Here is an 18,177-nt window from a genome sequence, read left to right on the forward strand (position 1 = left end):
AGGGATGTGGGTGCTTGTGCATCAATAAGTCAGTGTTTACATGTGTGCAGTTTCTTGGAGATCAGTTGAGATGAAAGAAAACGTGATAAACCTTTTATTATCCCTCTTCCGTTTCCTCCGAACCTCTTCATCTTTTAGATTTGCTTGGCTCTGTGTTCTCTGTATCTGCTTCCCTTGTGCTTACCATGTTGTCCTTTCCTCTGTTTTGATTATTTTCACCCTTCACTTATTTCTCTCCTACTGAACATACTTTCACTGCTAGTATCCCCCAACCTAGCCCTATGTTATGTTCTTTACCCAGGCTTACAGGCTACGGGATCCACCACTGCTTTGCCCGCAGCATGATGGACCCTGAAGCGCAGGAGACGACCATGTTCCACAACTTCTATGCAGATTATTACACCATGGCAGGCATCGCGGTGGCGTCCTGCATGGCGCTGTGCCCCGCGGTGGGCCTAATGGGCCGACGGGGTGGCCTTCTCATGTTTATGATCATCACCGCCCTGGCATCACTGCTGCAGCTGGGCCTGCTCAATTGTGAGTACTTTACGAGGAACACATGTCCATTTAAGATGATACCACAGTGGCCATGTTTATTGGCTTTGAATATATATAGCTTGCGTGAATTATGAATTATGGGCGCGATTTCCAGTGCAAACTGGAACCAGTGTTTCCCATGATACGCTAATCCTCTTTCACAGTTTATTGAATACAGACCATAGACTATACAGTAGATGGCGATTCCAGTTCGGAGAAGCAGGCATCACCTATATTGTATTGTGACAATGTATTTAAGCCTCCAAAAAAATAAATATCAGTTTAAGACTATGCTATTTTTAGAATAATTTCATCACTTTTATCTTGCCATCAACAGCCCTGTTTGGTTACATGGGAGAAAACGTTTTTATCGCTCTCGTCAAAATTACTGGACTCTATTGACAAAAACAATAGTTTTACCTTGCGAAAAAAAACGAGAGTTGCTTGTTTGGGTTATCCTTGGCCTTCGGGGCTTTAAAGGATTAGGAACTAACAAAATGAATAAACAAACAAAGTGGTATCCCAGCAACTCCCGTGTTCTGTGAGGGCAAAATGACTGTTTTTGTTAATGCAGTATGGTGGCTTCCATGAGACCATAGATGAATACAATGCTTCAGTTCCTTGCCAGAAAGCCCTTTCTGACAGTAAGGTATTAATACAATAGCCTACACTTAAACTCAGGTTGATTTATTAGGTGGCCTTTTTAAGGTGGCTAAAATGCATTTAGTTGCTACCCCCCATCCACAGCAATAGTTTGCTTAGCTTCCATGGTGGTACTCCTGTCTTCTTCTCCAGAAGTTAAAACACTGACTATGGATAAGTACCTCATACCTAACTTAAAAAAACTAAACCTCCTTACCCTAACCTAAATCCCTTTAATTGTCTGTTAAAAATACAAGGCATTATTTGCTAAATTGAAGGCAACTTACTTTCACTGTCGTTGTAGAGAGCGGTGGAAGTTAACCACCATGGGTGTAGCCACTTAGAATACCAAACTTACTGCTACTTCCACCTAAAAAAGTAATAGAGTAAGTTATGGTAATTTTCATTGCATCCAAATACCAGTTTGACCCCCTCATACAGTGGTTCCCAAACATTTTCTGCAGGGAACCCCTTTTGTAGATTAAAGAAAAAAAAAATCAAGACCTCCTTCTTTCTTCATTACCCACAGTTGTACTTGGTAAAGCCCAGGGCTGGATATGCCTTGTGATATTTCCTTGTCTTAGTTTTGGTCGTTGTGATGTTTGGTGTAGATTCATGATTCTGCTTGTCGTGCACCTGGCAGTAATCTCACAGACTTGTCTGTGCTCTGCTTGCCGTGCAGAACTGGTTCCCAGTGGGAACCACTGCCCTCATATGTTATTTTGTAATACGTCTTCCATTTAATGATATATGTTGATATTGTAAAAACATTTGTTTTAATTGATTGCAGTGGTCTTGTTTCTCTCCTCCACACATGCTGTAAATGACAACACTCAGTGTGGTGGGTGCACTATGTACAAGATTTCTTTCCTGTAGTTGTTTCTAATGGAGTCGTAGAACATGATTACAAACTGCTGTTTTAGTCAATGTGTACCAAAAAGTGCTCAATACCCTGCACAAGTCAGTTTATTCAGTTACAAATGAACAAGCCATAATGTTTAACCTGAGTCAACATATCAAGGTTATGCTCATGTTTCATGTTCCCCTTTGAAACTGTTTATGTCAGCGTGTGTTGACAAGCACAGCATGTGTTGTTTTTGGTTTTAATGTTAGAGGCCAGATTAAATGAATTGTCTAAGCACATGTGATCATTGTTCTGTTTTGTGTCTCACACTGATACATATCTGTTTATCTCTCTCCTCCTCCTCTAGTGCTGGGGAAGTACAGTGGCCATCTAAATATAGGTATGTAATCTGTTTATTTATATTCTTCTTAAGTCCTGTATTTGAGTTGGGTAGATAAACTGATTAATAATTGAGTACTTTTGCTCAGATGTTTTTCCACCATCATATTCATCAGTTTCACATTGTTTTAAAAGTGTGATTTGAACTGCCTTACACCACTCATCGCTTAGGGTGTTGTATTCTCTTGATGAGGTTTTGAGAAAATGTGCTGCATACAGTCATCCTGCAGCTTTTTATTGGGTGTATACAAGCCCTGCAGAGACACATAATGAAGTCTTATATGTAATTAGCTTTTTCACTTCCTCTTTGTGTTGAAGGTGAGCTGTTTCTTTGTTAATGAGCTGGGTATCTCACAACCAGCCTTCATTCACTGCTCTCATCTCTTTATTCTCTCCTCACTAATCTCCCTGTGGGAAGCAAGAGCTGATCACAGAGCAGTCTCCCGATGATTCCCTAAATGCCATCTTCTAGATGCCTTATATAGTGTGTGTCTATAGTGTCAATATTTTTAAATTCACAGTTTGCAATTAGTTGTGATGATTTATTCTAAAGAAGAAGAAGAAGAAGAAATACATACACATGCACAGACAATCTGTGTCTTGTGTCAATAATTTATTTACATTTGTTCTCCATTCAGCTGCAGAATCAGATTAAATATATATATTATATAATGTTATTTTTAACAGAGGTGATACATTATGTGTTATTCTACGGAAGCACAGAAATGCCACGCCTTACCACTGAAATTCATCTTTATGTGGTTTGAGTACAATTTCAACAACTTTCGCATTCTCTTCATTCCAAAATAAATGAGCTTAGGTAAAAAAACAGATTGCTTTAAGACAAAAGAATTCAAAATTTCAAACTTCGACAGCTGGGCTGCCAAGTATAATTAACCTGAATTAATCAATCAGACCTCTCTCCTATCAGGTTACATCCTCTCAGTCACACGATCCAAGAAAGAAAGTCAGATGATTGACTGAAAGACTTGGACACTGGAGTATTCTGAATCTATGAAACCAGAAATCACTTTTAGAAATTGCACAACTTGTAAAATTATATGATGTATTTAGATTTCAACATGAAGCACTCAGTGGTAGTTAAATTTCACAATTAGGTATACAATTGCTTATAAGAACATTACACATTTTATGGCCTTTCTTGGCTTCCATATATCCTAATAATTTCACCATTTGAATTCACGGCAACCCATTGACGTTTCTATGTATGTTGTCTAAAGTACAAATTTCCATATGTGCATCTCCTGCTTTGTTTGCAGATAGCTCAGGTACACTGAATAAGAACTTCTCCATTGCCTTCTCCATCATCGGCATGTTCTCTTCCCACGCAGTCAGCAACCTGAGCATCTTCTTTTGTGCTGAGATCACTCCCACTGTGATCAGGTAGGCCCACTAAAACACTGAGCCTTAATGTCTCTAAATGTGCTTTACTCTTGAGGAATGAATCAATATACGGGACATTATTTGTGTTCATGTTTGCTCTAGTTTGTGCATTGTCAAACAGTTGACAAGTATTGCAGATATTTGAAGTGTACTTTCTACACATATTCCAATGTTCTGATTAGTTTATAATTCAGTTAATACAGACCATAGCATCACATGTTCCTACAAGATGGATTAGCTGCTCCACCTTCTGTTCAAGGAATGGTTGAAATCATCAAACAGACTCTCATGGTTCAGTGTCAATGTAATCCACATCTTGTACAAATTAGCCATCCCCTTTGAGAATATATGACACAGCACTGGATGTTCATTATCTGGGGTTATGTAAGGGGTGTGTCTGCCGATAGTGCTCCACCTGCGGCCTCTGGTGGTGAACTGAGGCAATTACTGGAGAGGGATGGGACTGAATGTAGAAGAGGGCGTTTGATGGTGCTGCAGCACTCTCTGCTGCTGTTTGCTAAAATGACAGTGACACATCAACAGACGAAAGAAGAAAAAAAGAGATATCTTCCCTGTTCATCAATTTATTCGGTGATAGGCCAGGACAATATGTTCATCCTGATTTACATAAATTGTGGCGAACTGCTTGCTCTTTGGGTGGTTTATATGAGGTTTATGAGGTTTTTAGGTATGAGTGAGGATAAATTCTATATCCTACCATGTGATAACATTTTCCGTCTCATCGTAGGGGTGGTGGGCTGGGCCTGGTCCTAGCCAGCGCTGGCTTCGGCATGCTGACTGCACCCATCATGGAGCTCCACAATCAGAAGGGCTATTTTCTTCACCACATAATCTTTGCCTGCTGCACTCTCATCTGCATCATTTGCATTCTCCTGCTGCCTGAGACGCGCTACCAGCCCCTCCCCGAGACCCTGGCTGATGGTGAGAGCTACACCCGTCAACCGCTCCTTCCCCCGAGGAAACCTGGAGAACAGCGCCTCTTGCTGGCTCAATCTGAGAGCAGCAGGGACTACACCAGGGTGCATGACACGCCGCTCCATGAAGCAGCTGCCACTGCGGTGTCCACCATGGACTCCACCGCGTCTTCAGCCGTTGATTTGACCGCTCCATCGGTTGGAGACATGTCCGCTTCCATGTTCATGGAGGTGCACCCTGGCAAGCCTGAGCTTAAAGACCCCAACGGTGTCTCAGTTCCCTCTTTGTCCACAGCCCCCATCACAGTGCTGGGTAAAGACGGCATCTTACATGCCAGTAAAGAGCACCTGCTGTCTTCCACTCCTGTACACAAACCCCCAAGCGTCACAGACCCACTTTTATCCAATGCCGAAGAACTTCCAGCAATAGTCCTGGATTCTGTTGAGCCGCTGATGGATCCTGCCATTCCTGAAATGAATGACATTGGGTCTTCCCCTTCAGAAGAGTCAGCCATTACCCCTTCACCCTTAATAAACCGTTCCACTCCCCCCATCCCTCAAACTGTGCCTGCCTCCTTATTAATCTGTACCACACCCATCATCGAACCCCCACCTAGCTCAACATTAGAATCCCCCAACCCTGTGGGAAATAAGCTCAACGGTATTGCCCCAGAATTCGACACGCCTTTGCTAGAGGACATTCATGCCACTTTAGCGGACTCCCCTAGTCCATCTTTGCATGACAGCCTCCCACCACCCCCTACCCCCTCTCCTGTTCCAATAACAGATTGCAACATTTCCACTGACCCTCCTCCACCCATTAGCGAAAACTCTGACATTCCCATCCAGTTAGAAATAGTAGAAGACTCTACATCTACTCCTCCCACTAGACACTCCCCCATAATTCCTGTCATAGACCCCCCACCACCACAGTTAGATCCTACCTCTCCCTGTGTAAATGATATATCCCCTCGTTCTCCTACTCCCCCTAGCCCAGTCACTGTTTGCCCTGCGCCCACTCCTCCTCCACCCACTGACTCAGGCCAGACACCCTCAACGGCCTCTTGCTCTCCCCTCGTCATAGATGCTGTCAACACCACTGCACCAATTCCTACCATTCTCCCTGTCACAGACATTGTGCACACCTCCACTCCGGAATATAACACTCTGACTGTTCAGCCTACGCAAGATTCAGCTGCTTCCCTTGCCGTAGGTTCAGCACCAACTTCGATCACAGATTCAGGCTCTACAGAAGCAACTCCCCCCTCTCTAATTGACTGCACCGTCTCCTCCCCCATAGACTCAGGCGTCCTTTCTATCAGGGACAGTGCCAGCACAGAAAACAACACTGTCAATGGCAAGGCGTCGTTATGATCCTGTGAGGAAGCAGCCTACATATGAATAACCAAGGAGGGGGTAGGGAGGGGGGGCACGAACTGTCCTACTCAGACTTCAGGCACTTGCTGAAGATTTCCCCCACCTGGAGCTGAGTAGACAAGTCTTATAGAGATGCTATGTTTCTCAATGTCCCCCTCTCTTCCTGCATTTAGCCAATAAATGAGACCACGCAAGAGAGAGAGAGGGCCAGAGGCTGGTTTGTGACAATGTGACAGAATCTTCTGCTTTTTTTGAATGTCACTGGAAATCACCAGCCTATAAACTACTTTGATGTAAATGAATGGGAAATCACTGTCTGTTCTTTTAAAGAGACGATTAAACCCACAATCACTGAGGGGACTTGTGAGAAATAAAATGATGCTAAAAACAAAACAAAAAAATCAAATCACTGGTACTTTTGCTCAAAATGTAGTGTCTGTCTAACATATTTGTATAAAAATATCGCCTTACCTGTATGGACAAAGAAACCCTGAATGTTACAACATATCTTTTTGCAGTTACAGAGGTTAACAATCCAAATTGGAGTGATTTTTCTTAACACTATGCCAAAAACTACTCTGACCAAAATTACATGTAGACATAGTGCCAAAAAAATTAGTATGAATACATAATATGCCTGTGTGGGGAAGTGCTGTTTATTGCAGTCCCCTGCCATAGACTGTTTATGCATTAAAATGAATCGGATAAATCCTTTTCCACAGTTCAGAAATACAAAATATAGTAAATTATATATTCAATTTAACAAAAGACTGAAAAGCTATATCACCATTTGATGAATTAGGATTGAGAGATGGGATTGAGATCAGTAAATTGCTTTCATCAACACGTGGTTCATTGTATGGACAACGATATTGGAGAAAAGAATGACCCATATTTTGTCGGTCTGAAGAAACTTATTTTTCCAATCATTTCAATCAATGGAATTTATGGTATGCAGATGCTCTTCTTTGTAAATGTGATATTGTAAGTAAATGCATAATTAGTAGTTGAGCTTGATTCAGTCTTTCTTTTCAAATTTAAAAAGTATTATTTTAAATAATCTCCCATGGCGTGCCCTTATTGTACAAAGCTATACTACATTCTCCCAGTATTTGTGGCCCCTCAGCGTGGTGCCACTTTATTCTCTACAGTTGGGACAAAGCATGAAAATAATTGTGAACGTGTCAGTAAAACAAATCTTAAAAGCAAACCTTAAAAAGACATAAAATCTATTTTTGAAATGAAACCAATGGTTGACAAAATGTTCAATGTGATTGCCAACTGTCACAGCATCGATAACCTTCAGTGTGTTTTTCCAAATCATGTTCTGGCATTAAAATAGTTTATGTATGTCAGTACGTTCCTACTTTCACATGCACAACTAAGTTTACCTTAAAAACAATGCAATACGTCATATATATATTTTAGAATATATAGGTCAAATTGTTATTTAACCTATTCATTATCCAAAATTGCCACACTCTTGCTTATGGAGGCACTTTCTCTTCCAAAGCCTGTTTCCATCCGTGGACAGTGTTATACTTGACTTGTGTGTAACTTGTTGTAGTTTTACACTTCATGCTTTGTCGGAGAAAGATGTATGATTACGGATACACCACTGTTTACAATAACAATGATAAATAATAATGATTACATTTTACTGTAAAACATAATGATGTCTTGTCATTTCAAATGTGATAAAACCCTCTCGGCACATTTCTCCAGAGGGTACTGGTGATCTATTAAGGTCTCATTAAGGAGTCAAGGACATAACCGGACTTGTGTTATTCACACTATCCTGTGGTACAAGAATCTTACAGGTACTTTACACACCAAAATCCTCCTTTTGCTTTCATCTAAGTCAAATGTGCACTGAAAAAGGCGCTACATATCTTTAGGTATCTGAATGGTTGAGCAAACCTGCCTGTGTTTTTTTTTTCCTCAAATGGAGCTCGAATCTAGGTAGGAAATCCGATTGATATATTTACCTTTTAATTGACCAGTTAAGAGACTTCTGTTTAGTCAAAGATTCCTATGAACATTTAATGTCTAACATGCCATGCTGCTAAGCCTCAAAGCACAATGCCCTGCAATCATGTGATGTCAAACTGGGTGGAACTTGGCGTCTCGACAGTAAAAAAAAAAGGGAAAAAGGAGTGTGATTTTGAATACTTGTGACACGTTCAGTTTTGCAATAGACCCACACGTAATCTTCTTTGTGGAAAAGGGTGTTGACACTGAACATAATTCTTTGCATATCTGCAGTAAAGAGTGGGTTGACTGCAGTGATCAGTAGGTTCACATTACTCTGAATCTTCGTTGTCTGAGTGTTGGTCTCTCTGTCTCAGTGTGCGTATTGCAGAAATGTATTGCCAAAACCCCATGCAACACCAGTGTAAGGGCAGTGACAGCACAATATAATCAGTGTCTTCTCGAAGATCAGTAGCTTCCATTTTCACAACTCCCATGCAGCTATTTCACGGTGCTGATGGGAGTAATTTATCTGGAGTCAAAATTGAAGTAATAATCAGTCAGAGCAATCCAAAGCAATGTTAGCACCAGCGATGGGTGGACTAGAAGACAGTGATTGGTGATAAAGCAAAAAACAACACAAAAAAACAACAACTGGGCTATGCCTTTGTAAATAGCAAATGTGTGGAGCAATGCCCAGCAGCATCACTAAGATTAAGGATCATAGATCATAACGTGGACTGATGAATAGTTTTGAACTGAGATACAGTTTTCAGAGACATGAAGTCCCCAGTGTACACATTTCAGGTTTTGCTTCTCTCAACTGTGCGACTCAAAATTTCCTCATGGGAGATTTGAATGAATGTAAAAAACATGGATTGTACCATTTATAATTTCCGATTGTTTGGTGTCATTTTGTTTTGTTTTAACAGACATAATGCACTTGTATATAAGCCATACCTGTTGTTGAAATAAACCACTATTTATTGATCAACTATGGATACCAGTGAGTGCTTTGTTTTATAACACTACTGCAGTGCCCATTAAAGGCGTGCCTGCTCAGAACGTGTGTCTATTCGGAAGGGGCCGATTGCTCAGCTCCCTGTCTCTGCTTGCAGCGTTGTCAAAGGGCTTGCCTGTTTGGAGCACTTGGCCGTCCAGAATGTGTGCCTGTTTGGAGCGGACCGATTGCTTGGATCCAGAAATGCTGCTTGCAGTGTTCTTGAGAACAGCTCATCTGAATGGACTTCGCACTCCTTTGGGTACACTGCAATACACCTGCCCAGTGTGAACTTTTGGATGAAAATTTCTTCTGAAATCTGAAAGTCATACATCTACTGTGTACATTAACAGCCAGAGATTTCATCCTTTTCAGTTTGCCAAATCGCACCAAATTTGTCATGGTTAAGCAGACATAGCATCTACACATGCCCACTATACATGGTTGCAATAGCACAAAGTGTTCAGGAGATGTGACATTTTTGTAATATAAGCCCTGCCCACAGCATTTGAGCAAACTTTGAGGACCAGCTATAACAAAATGATATGGAACATCAACAACCTGAAAAAGCAACATTTTCTGGTTCGGTTCAGACATGTTCTGTACCAAATTTAGTGACAGTTGCTGAAAATTTGTAGGAGTAGTAGCCAAAAAAAACTATTTGGACACAATTCAGAATGTTGGAAAATTGATGGCTTATATGGAAAGATCTGTGTGGACTCTCTGGGACTTACGGTTCAAAAGTTACATGCCATAAAGTTAATTTTCATAGAACCACCATGTGGCCAAATTGCACCACATACGACGATGCATTTCTTTGGGTCTCCAGCAAAAGACCCGCCAAGTTTAAAGTAGATCAGATAAATAGTTCTTGAGATGTGCAAAGTACAAAGTACATGAATCCGGAAGGTGTGGACCCTCTCAACACATTCGCCATTGATGTAGGGCGTATATCTATAAAAAAGAAGTAACTTTGATAGAATAAAAAACTGTTATGACTGTTTTCTATTTAACTTTTATTTTAGTCATCCAATATGGTTTTATAGGCTGGATTACCAACAGAGCAGAGCCCCAGACCTCAGGGGCATCCTTTATGCACCAACCACTGCTGTATGTGGTTGGTACATAACTACACATTTGTAAGGTCAAATGGGTTGATCAAAGGATCACAACTAACATACAGCAAATCTGGAGCAGCGTAGCAGTGTAGAAATGAACCTATAGCATGAGGTCAGCCTTAGACCTGTAGTTTCTTTCTCATAAATCATGTCATTCATTCCTCTCATGCATGCTCACTCAGCATTTCTTTACTGCCATTGTCTAGGGTTGTCAGTCATGGTCACACCTGTTCACATCTACCCAATAGCACCTTGACACCTACGTTGTTAGCCTATCATCCTGCTGCCGCATCTGTTGAAATCTTATTATTTCAGAATCAGAATCAGAATGCCTTTTATTGTCACTATACACAGTACAATGAGATTAAAATCAGCTCCTACTCGGTACAGACATGTATGGAGGTATAAAAAAATAAAAAATAAGACATAAAATTGAGCAAAGGTGCAGAGTTATGTGGTGCTGTATACAAGTATATTAAAAGAATAAAATATTCCTATATACAATATATTGCACATATTGAAAATTGAAAATTTTGAAAAACAATATTGAATATTGCTCATATTGAAGACAAATTGCAAAGTAGGTGGATAGAGGGAAGCCCGGAGGAACAGGGTTAGGCTATGAAGTCAGTGCATGTGTGAGTTTAGGGTGGTTATGGCTTTGGGAAAGAAACTGTTCTTGAGTCTGTTTGTCTTTGTGCTGCCGCATCTGTAGCGCCTCCCTGAGGGCAGCAGGTTACACAGGACAGATGCAGGATGGGAGCTGTCCTTGATTATGTTTTTTTGCCCTGCTGAGGCAGCGGGAGGAGTAAACGTTCATTAGGGAGGGGAGAGGACACCAAAGATCTTCTGTGCTGCCTTACCCTCTGAAGCCTCTCTCTTTAATGCAGTATGTCAGCAGTCTATCAATGGACGAGGGGTAGAAGGTCAGCAGCAGGTTGGAGTCCAGGTTATGCTTCCTGAGTACCCTCAGGAAGTGCAACCGCTGCTGAGCCTTCTTGATGACCACTGTGATGTTGTCCGTCCAGGAGATGTCAGCAGAGATGAGGTTCCGAGAATCTGGAAAGTGTGGACCCTCTCAACACATTCACAATTGATGTACAGGGGGGCTAAGTTGGTGCTGTGTGCCCCGTCTGACATTGTGCTTCCTTACAGTGAGTGGAGTAGTGCAGGAGCCAGGTGAGGGTGGGAGCAGGGCTGAAGCGGATGAATGCTGCTGTTTTGATGACTTAAAGTGGGAAAAGAAGCAGTTTAGCTCCTCTGCCAGCGGTGCACTTTGGTCTTCTGTCTTCGCCGCAAAGCCTCTGTAGTTTGTTATACCTTGATTGCCCCGCCATACCTCCCGTGTGTTATTGCTGGACTGGTGTGACTCCATGCTCTTCTTATGGTCTGTCTTGGCTTTTCTAATTCCTCTCTTCAGATTGGCTCGAGCAGCCCTGTACAGAGCTCTTTCATCTGACCTGAAGGCAGCATCGCGGGCTCTGAGGAGCTTGCGTCCTGGCTGGACATCCAGGGTTACATTTTTGAGAAAACACAAATGTTTTTGTCCACAGTAAGTTTAAGATGCAGAACTTGATATAGTCCAGTACCGTTCCTGTGAATGTTTCCAGGTCCTGGTGTTCGAATATGTCCCAGTTTGTCGGTGTGAAGCAGTCCTGTACTTTAGAGAGTGCATTTTCAGGCCAGATTGTAACAGTATCCCTATCTCATATGTTTATTTTAATGTTATGTCAACTGTCATTTCAGAGTCACATCACAGCTTCATGAATCTCAGTAGAATCATCAGCCACCACCCCCAGTGTCTAGACTCCATGGGGGGATTTATCTTGCTGCTGCTCAGTGCAGACACTCCTTGATTACAGATCTCCCTTTAGAGTTACATAGCATCTGTTATAATAAACAGTTGTGTTTTCTCCATTCACTTGTCTCCCCTGATTGAAATACTGGTTGGTTTCTGCGACTCCGGACAAAATGGGCTGGGGAATGTGTGGTTGCAGGGACATGCACAAGGTTGGGCTAAAGTTGCCACAGCAACAGCCCTCTTCGCCTTAGCTGCCCCTCTGGAGGAAAAAGAAAATGTAAACTTTTTTTTTTTGCTGCAGTGGCAGATCTACCAGGGTGACATAAGGTGGGAGCTACCACCCCTAAAATATGCTGCAGTGGACAATCTATTAAATAGCCTAAAGATTTGTGGCTGGTCGAATATTTACAATAGCAGAACTCTTATGTCTGAGTGCAAGTGAATGTTACATGAAGGGGAGATGTGGGATAGACGATCAGAAACAGATTTTATCCCCATAAAATAAGAGACAAACAAACAGTCTAGCCACAGTGTAGAGCCAGGAGCCACAAGAAGACAGTTTTGTAACATGCCAATTTTACCCAGCTACTGCTATTCGCCCGTGCAGCGGGCAGCAGCTCGGTTTTTCTCCCAGGTTTTCCCTGTGTGTGTGTGTGCGTGTGTGTCTGTGTGTGTGTATTTTACAGCTTCCTCAGCTTGCGCATCACTAATGTATCAATAATGTAATGAGTGAGACCGGGGGCTCAATGGAGGCCCAAGGCTCATTTTTGCCCCCTAGGCCCCCCAGCGAGTTAATCCGGCCCTGTCTGAAACATTTTCTTAATTTATAGGAGCATCTGCATTACTCAGACTACAACATGAACATCTCTCAGTATATATTTTATAAAATCCCTAATCAAAATATTTAATTATTCAATCTGGAGCTTTAAACAACAGGCAAATACACGTATAGTTGCTGCTGAACATTGTATTTACACAGTCCTCATTGAATCGGCAGTACATGTAGAACTGCAGCCTTCGGTATTAAGTTCGACACATTTCCCCTGCATGGGCCAGGGTGATGTCAGAAAGGATGATGCGGCATGATCCTCTAGCCCACTGCATCAAACCTGAGCGCTCGCATTGGCTGACTGGGATATTGGGGATGCTGCGCTGTGTGTGACGTCATCTGACCAGCAGCACGTTTATCTATCTCGCCGGCTCAACACTCTCCCTAGAAATGAGGCAAGTGCTGATTTTTGAGAAACACAGCGGCAAGAGACTGAAGACTGAACGCCGGTGAAGTCGAGATAGGACGCTCTCTGCCCGCATCCGCAGCGCACCATGAGGGAAATCGTTCACATTCAGGCTGGACAGTGTGGGAATCAGATTGGGGCGAAGGTATGAATATTGCCCTTCAATTTAGGAAAGGAGGGAATGAACGTCGTTGTAATTTTAATGCGCACAAGCCTTGTGTTCTTTTTTCAGGGATGTATTTTTTGAGTCATTCTAATAATTAGTTTAGCATATTCTGTGCATATACAAATATATATATATATATTTCTTTTTTTTTAATGTTGAGATTATTAATTGTTTATATGGGTGCAGTTCAGCAGGGCAGTGCAGTGCTGTGGCCTCCATGCTGCTGCGTGTCCTTTTGTCACCAAACAGATGCGCAATGAGGCCTGACGCACGCCCTTTAACTCGTTTTCACACCATGCTATGTTGCTAAATGACCTCTACAACTGAAGTTCATATGATTATGTTCGTCCCATCTTTAGTTCTGGGAGGTGATAAGTGATGAGCATGGCATCGACCCCACCGGGAGTTACCAAGGTGACAGTGACCTGCAGCTGGAGAGGATAAATGTCTACTACAATGAAGCATCAGGTAAAAAAAAAAGAAAAAAAAAGTTTGTTTTAAATAGACCATGTTTGCATCTGAATAATTCACCACTACACAAAGCTTTGTTTCTGTTGCTTAGTGTTCTTGCATGACCATATGCTACACAGACAGACTTCATTTAAATGCTACAGTATGCTCATGTCACTAGCTGTAAGGGCAAAGTAGGTTCCACTATGCAGAGGGAAGGGAAAAATAGCACAGTGAATCTGCTAAAATATCTCTCTCTCTCCCCCTCTGTTTCTCACCTTCTCTCTTTCTTTCTCTATAGGGAGCACAGGTATCTGCAGTCTTTGTATAGCTGACCCTAAACCCACATTGCACCTCATCTCTGATTTTTCTCGCCATGGCATGTTGAAGGTCATTCCAAATGTGTGTCATTCCCCACAGCTGCTGTGCATAAAACAGGATGTTCAGGAATCATGCAGCTATATGTCAGAGAAGGACACGTCAGTGCAGGTCTCAAGACAGGATTGAGATCGCTCAGTGGATTTGCATAAATGAAAAAGTCTGCAGTGCAGGAGGCGCGTATAGGCCTGAACAGCATATTCACTATTACTGTCTACCACTAATCTATTTCCTAGCTACAAGCCTTATTGATCCTTTGTTTCCATATTGCATGCTGGCAGTGTCACCTACTGGGTCTCTATTGATGGTTTATTGACTTGGCATCCCATGAATAAATTTCTCTTAAAAAAAAATACAGAGAATAGACTGGCAAATGTTAACAGGAGCAAGTAACTTCAAGACATACGTAGGCAAAACAAGAGAAAAAGCAGGTTAGGGGAGGTTTTGTTTCAATGTGCTCTGCAGAGCTCATCAATTTGAAAATCCCACAGGTCCAGAATAAGCAGTGCAGCATTGCACCTTGCAAGAAGGGTTACAGATGAAGAGGGAGGGATAAAGTAAAAATAGAAGGTGTGCTGTCCTTAAATATTTAGACCAGCTTGATGGACAGGCTGTAGTATCCTGTTTACCTAAAAGATTGCATCGGCATATGGTGCTGCTGTATTAATATCCTTTTAGATCAGAATACTTGGATAAAATAATCATACAGGTTACAAGATACACTACAAATGTTTTGACATCATGCACAATGAGACTGTCGATATCCTACTCCACCCTTCCATCCATTACCTCCCTTCGTCTCTCTACACTCTTTTTTTTTCGTCCAAAGGCAGCAAATACGTCCCTCGTGCCATTCTGGTCGATCTGGAGCCAGGAACCATGGATTCTGTTCGCTCCGGTCCATTTGGACAGCTATTCAGGCCTGACAACTTTGTCTTTGGTGAGTGGATAATTAATCATGTTGTCACCACTCACCCTGAACCGACTAAACATACAATGTGTGTCTGTCAGCAGCTGCTGTCATTTCCTGTCAAGCTGTGCTCAGTTTCACCTGAGAGCAATGTACAGTAATGTGCATTTCCAGCACGAAGCTTCTGCAGCGTCTCAGCAATGTGCCAGTAGTCTGATGCATTGTCCATGTGCAGCTGAGTCAGACAGAGACAGCTCTCGTGGTGACTCAGCAAAAAAGAAATCTACCAGGAGCCGATGCTGCAGTGCTACTCCCAAGTGAAGATAAAGAGGCCAATAAACTCCATCACAGCCTGACTCTCCGTTATAGAATTTAAGTTTGATAGCATCTACATTCTGCGATCTTAAAAGAGCTAAAGAACTAATGCGCATTTACCAAGGGTTTCATGTGTTGAATTTTTGGATTTCTCTTTTATAATAAATAACTTAAGGTATTTGAGCAGCTGTTTCTAACAAGGAATACTTTTCAAAGGTTGTCATGAATATGCTGTAACAAATGGCTTTATTAATGGTTAATACATGGTTTATTAATGCTTTATAGATCAGTAATGAGACATGAAGAAGAACAACTTTAGGGTTGCCAGGTTGTAAACACTAAGACTCCACAGCCATGCTAGCGGCTCTGTCAGGCTTTACTTAGGAATACGAATGCTTTGAGCTAAATGCACCAATGTCCTACATGATTTTTCTCCTAACATTACATGCATCATGCAGGTCAAAGTGGAGCGGGAAACAACTGGGCCAAGGGTCACTACACCGAGGGAGCTGAGCTGGTGGACTCGGTACTGGACGTAGTGAGGAAGGAGTCTGAGAACTGCGACTGCCTCCAAGGTTTTCAGCTCACCCACTCACTGGGTGGAGGCACAGGTTCAGGAATGGGTACGCTACTCATTAGCAAAATCCGCGAGGAGTACCCTGACCGTATCATGAACACCTTCAGCGTCATGCCTTCCCCAAAGGTGTCGGACACTGTGGTGGAGCCCTACAACGCCACTCTCTCTGTCCACCAGCTCGTGGAGAACACAGATGAGACCTTCAGCATTGACAATGAGGCCCTGTATGATATTTGCTTCCGCACCCTGAAGCTAACTACACCTACCTATGGAGACCTTAACCACTTGGTGTCAGCCACCATGAGTGGGGTGACTACCTGTCTCCGCTTCCCTGGCCAACTCAACGCTGACCTCCGTAAGCTGGCTGTTAACATGGTGCCCTTCCCCCGTTTGCATTTCTTCATGCCGGGCTTTGCTCCCCTAACAAGCAGGGGTAGTCAGCAGTACCGTGCCCTTTCCGTGCCAGAGCTCACACAGCAAATGTTTGACGCCAAGAACATGATGGCAGCCTGCGACCCCCGTCACGGACGCTACCTCACTGTGGCAGCCATCTTCCGTGGCCGTATGTCAATGAAGGAAGTGGATGAGCAGATGTTGAGTGTGCAGAACAAAAACAGCAGCTACTTTGTCGAATGGATTCCCAACAACGTCAAGACCGCCGTTTGCGACATCCCTCCCCGTGGCCTCAAAATGTCCGCCACCTTTATTGGCAACAGCACGGCCATCCAGGAGCTGTTCAGGAGGATCTCTGAGCAGTTCACAGCCATGTTCCGCCGCAAGGCCTTCCTCCACTGGTACACCGGCGAGGGAATGGATGAGATGGAGTTCACTGAGGCCGAGAGCAACATGAACGACCTTGTGTCTGAGTATCAGCAGTACCAGGATGCCACCGCCGATGAGATGGGCGAATATGAAGAAGATGAAATAGAGGATGAGGAAGATGTCCGTCATGATGTTCGCCACTGATCGTTAATCACTGACATGACACTCCTAAAATATTTATTATTGTTGGACGGTGCAAGAAGTATGCTGCAGGTGTTCAACTACATATTGCATTGTGCAGATCATGATGAAATATAGCTGTTTAGCTCAAATTGTATTGCATATAGATGTGGCTTACACTGACAAAGATCATGAGGGGTGTGGTAAAAGTGTGCAAGTACTATATTAATTGGTTTTCAAAATCATGCTTTGCAAGTGTCAAAAACTAAGAAGTCTTGTGAAACAATTTTGTAACATTTACTTCAACATGCATTCACTGTCTCAAGTCTCAAATAAAATATCCAGTCCGGTCAATACTTCATGTCATGTTTTTATTAGTTACACAGGTGGTGAAGGGCAAACTTTCTCTTCATTTAATGCAATTTAGGTCCTTGTTTTAGTTGTAATATGTGACCTAATACCACATAAATATGCTATGCATGAGGCATCCTTTTGTTACAGTGAGTGATGTTCTATAATTTTCCAATTGTCAACAAATCCCATGAACAGATAAAACCAACAAAAAAGGGATGCTACCTGTACTATCAGGTATGTGTAGCCAAAGCCTGATATAGCTCATTCATTTGTGCTATAGACCTCCATTGTCATCCAGAAACTATGAAAACCCCATCAATGAACCTCACAGCTGCACTGACATGCTCCTTCATTTCAATAAACAAGAGAACTGTATTTTTTTTAGTCAATCCCACATACAATTGTCCATGCAGTAAATACAAAATTATTAGGAAATAAAGATAAGAGGAATATAATTGTGATAAATACATTTAATTTTTTTAAGTCCCCCTCTACTCAAAAATATGTTATACAAGTGGGATTGCAGTGAGAAGGTGCTTGCAGTGAAGTAGAAGACATTTTGTTTCTAGCAGTAAAACTTTCCAAAATGAACTAAATTTGCATATGCATAGATTAGGATTAGTAGAGGGAGTTGGTGCCTTTTCAAGGATTTTATCATGGAAAATATACTTTTTTTATGCAGAAAAAAAACACATCATTATTCCAAGCAGACTATGTAGGATATGTCTTAATACGTGTCTGGAGGGGATCTTTAAAGGTGCTCTACAGGAAATACAGTGGCCTTCTCACGGTTCTCATTGACTGTTTCCCATCTCATCAAAT

At 42.2% G+C, this 18,177-nt stretch overlaps 2 protein-coding genes across 2 annotated transcripts in view; both read left to right on the forward strand.

Moving 5' to 3' along the window:
• LOC310957674 (solute carrier family 22 member 23-like) overlaps nt 1-9,057 on the forward strand; it is a 34,635-nt gene extending 25,578 nt beyond the window's left edge. The window contains exons 7-10 of the mRNA XM_083928353.1: nt 302-537; nt 2,391-2,423; nt 3,703-3,826; nt 4,575-9,057. Of these exons, the coding sequence (XP_083784479.1) occupies nt 302-537; nt 2,391-2,423; nt 3,703-3,826; nt 4,575-6,135 (1,954 nt within the window). The 3' untranslated portion in view covers nt 6,136-9,057. The remainder of the gene's footprint in view (nt 1-301; nt 538-2,390; nt 2,424-3,702; nt 3,827-4,574) is intronic.
• A 4,210-nt stretch (nt 9,058-13,267) lies between these two features.
• Nucleotides 13,268-17,325, forward strand: LOC310957796 (tubulin beta-2A chain). The gene is made up of 4 exons (XM_083928529.1): nt 13,268-13,408; nt 13,789-13,897; nt 15,087-15,197; nt 15,941-17,325. Exons 1-4 carry the CDS (start codon nt 13,352-13,354, stop codon nt 17,023-17,025), a joined length of 1,362 nt encoding a protein of 453 aa, XP_083784655.1. The 5' UTR covers nt 13,268-13,351; the 3' UTR covers nt 17,026-17,325.
• Nucleotides 17,326-18,177: the final 852 nt, after the last annotated feature.

Source organism: Echiichthys vipera (genome assembly GCF_963691815.1).
Source record: "Echiichthys vipera genome assembly, chromosome: 15".
Classification (NCBI taxonomy): Eukaryota; Metazoa; Chordata; class Actinopteri; order Perciformes; family Trachinidae; genus Echiichthys; species Echiichthys vipera.

Coding starts and splice junctions, on each gene's coding strand:
- LOC310957796 (XM_083928529.1), top strand. CDS start 13,352: ATGAGGGAAATCGTTCACATTCAGGCTGGACAGTGTGGGAATCAGATT. Junction 13,898..15,086: donor CTACTACAATGAAGCATCAG/GTAAAAAAAAAA, acceptor TTTCGTCCAAAG/GCAGCAAATACGTCCCTCGT. Junction 15,198..15,940: donor GCCTGACAACTTTGTCTTTG/GTGAGTGGATAA, acceptor TGCATCATGCAG/GTCAAAGTGGAGCGGGAAAC.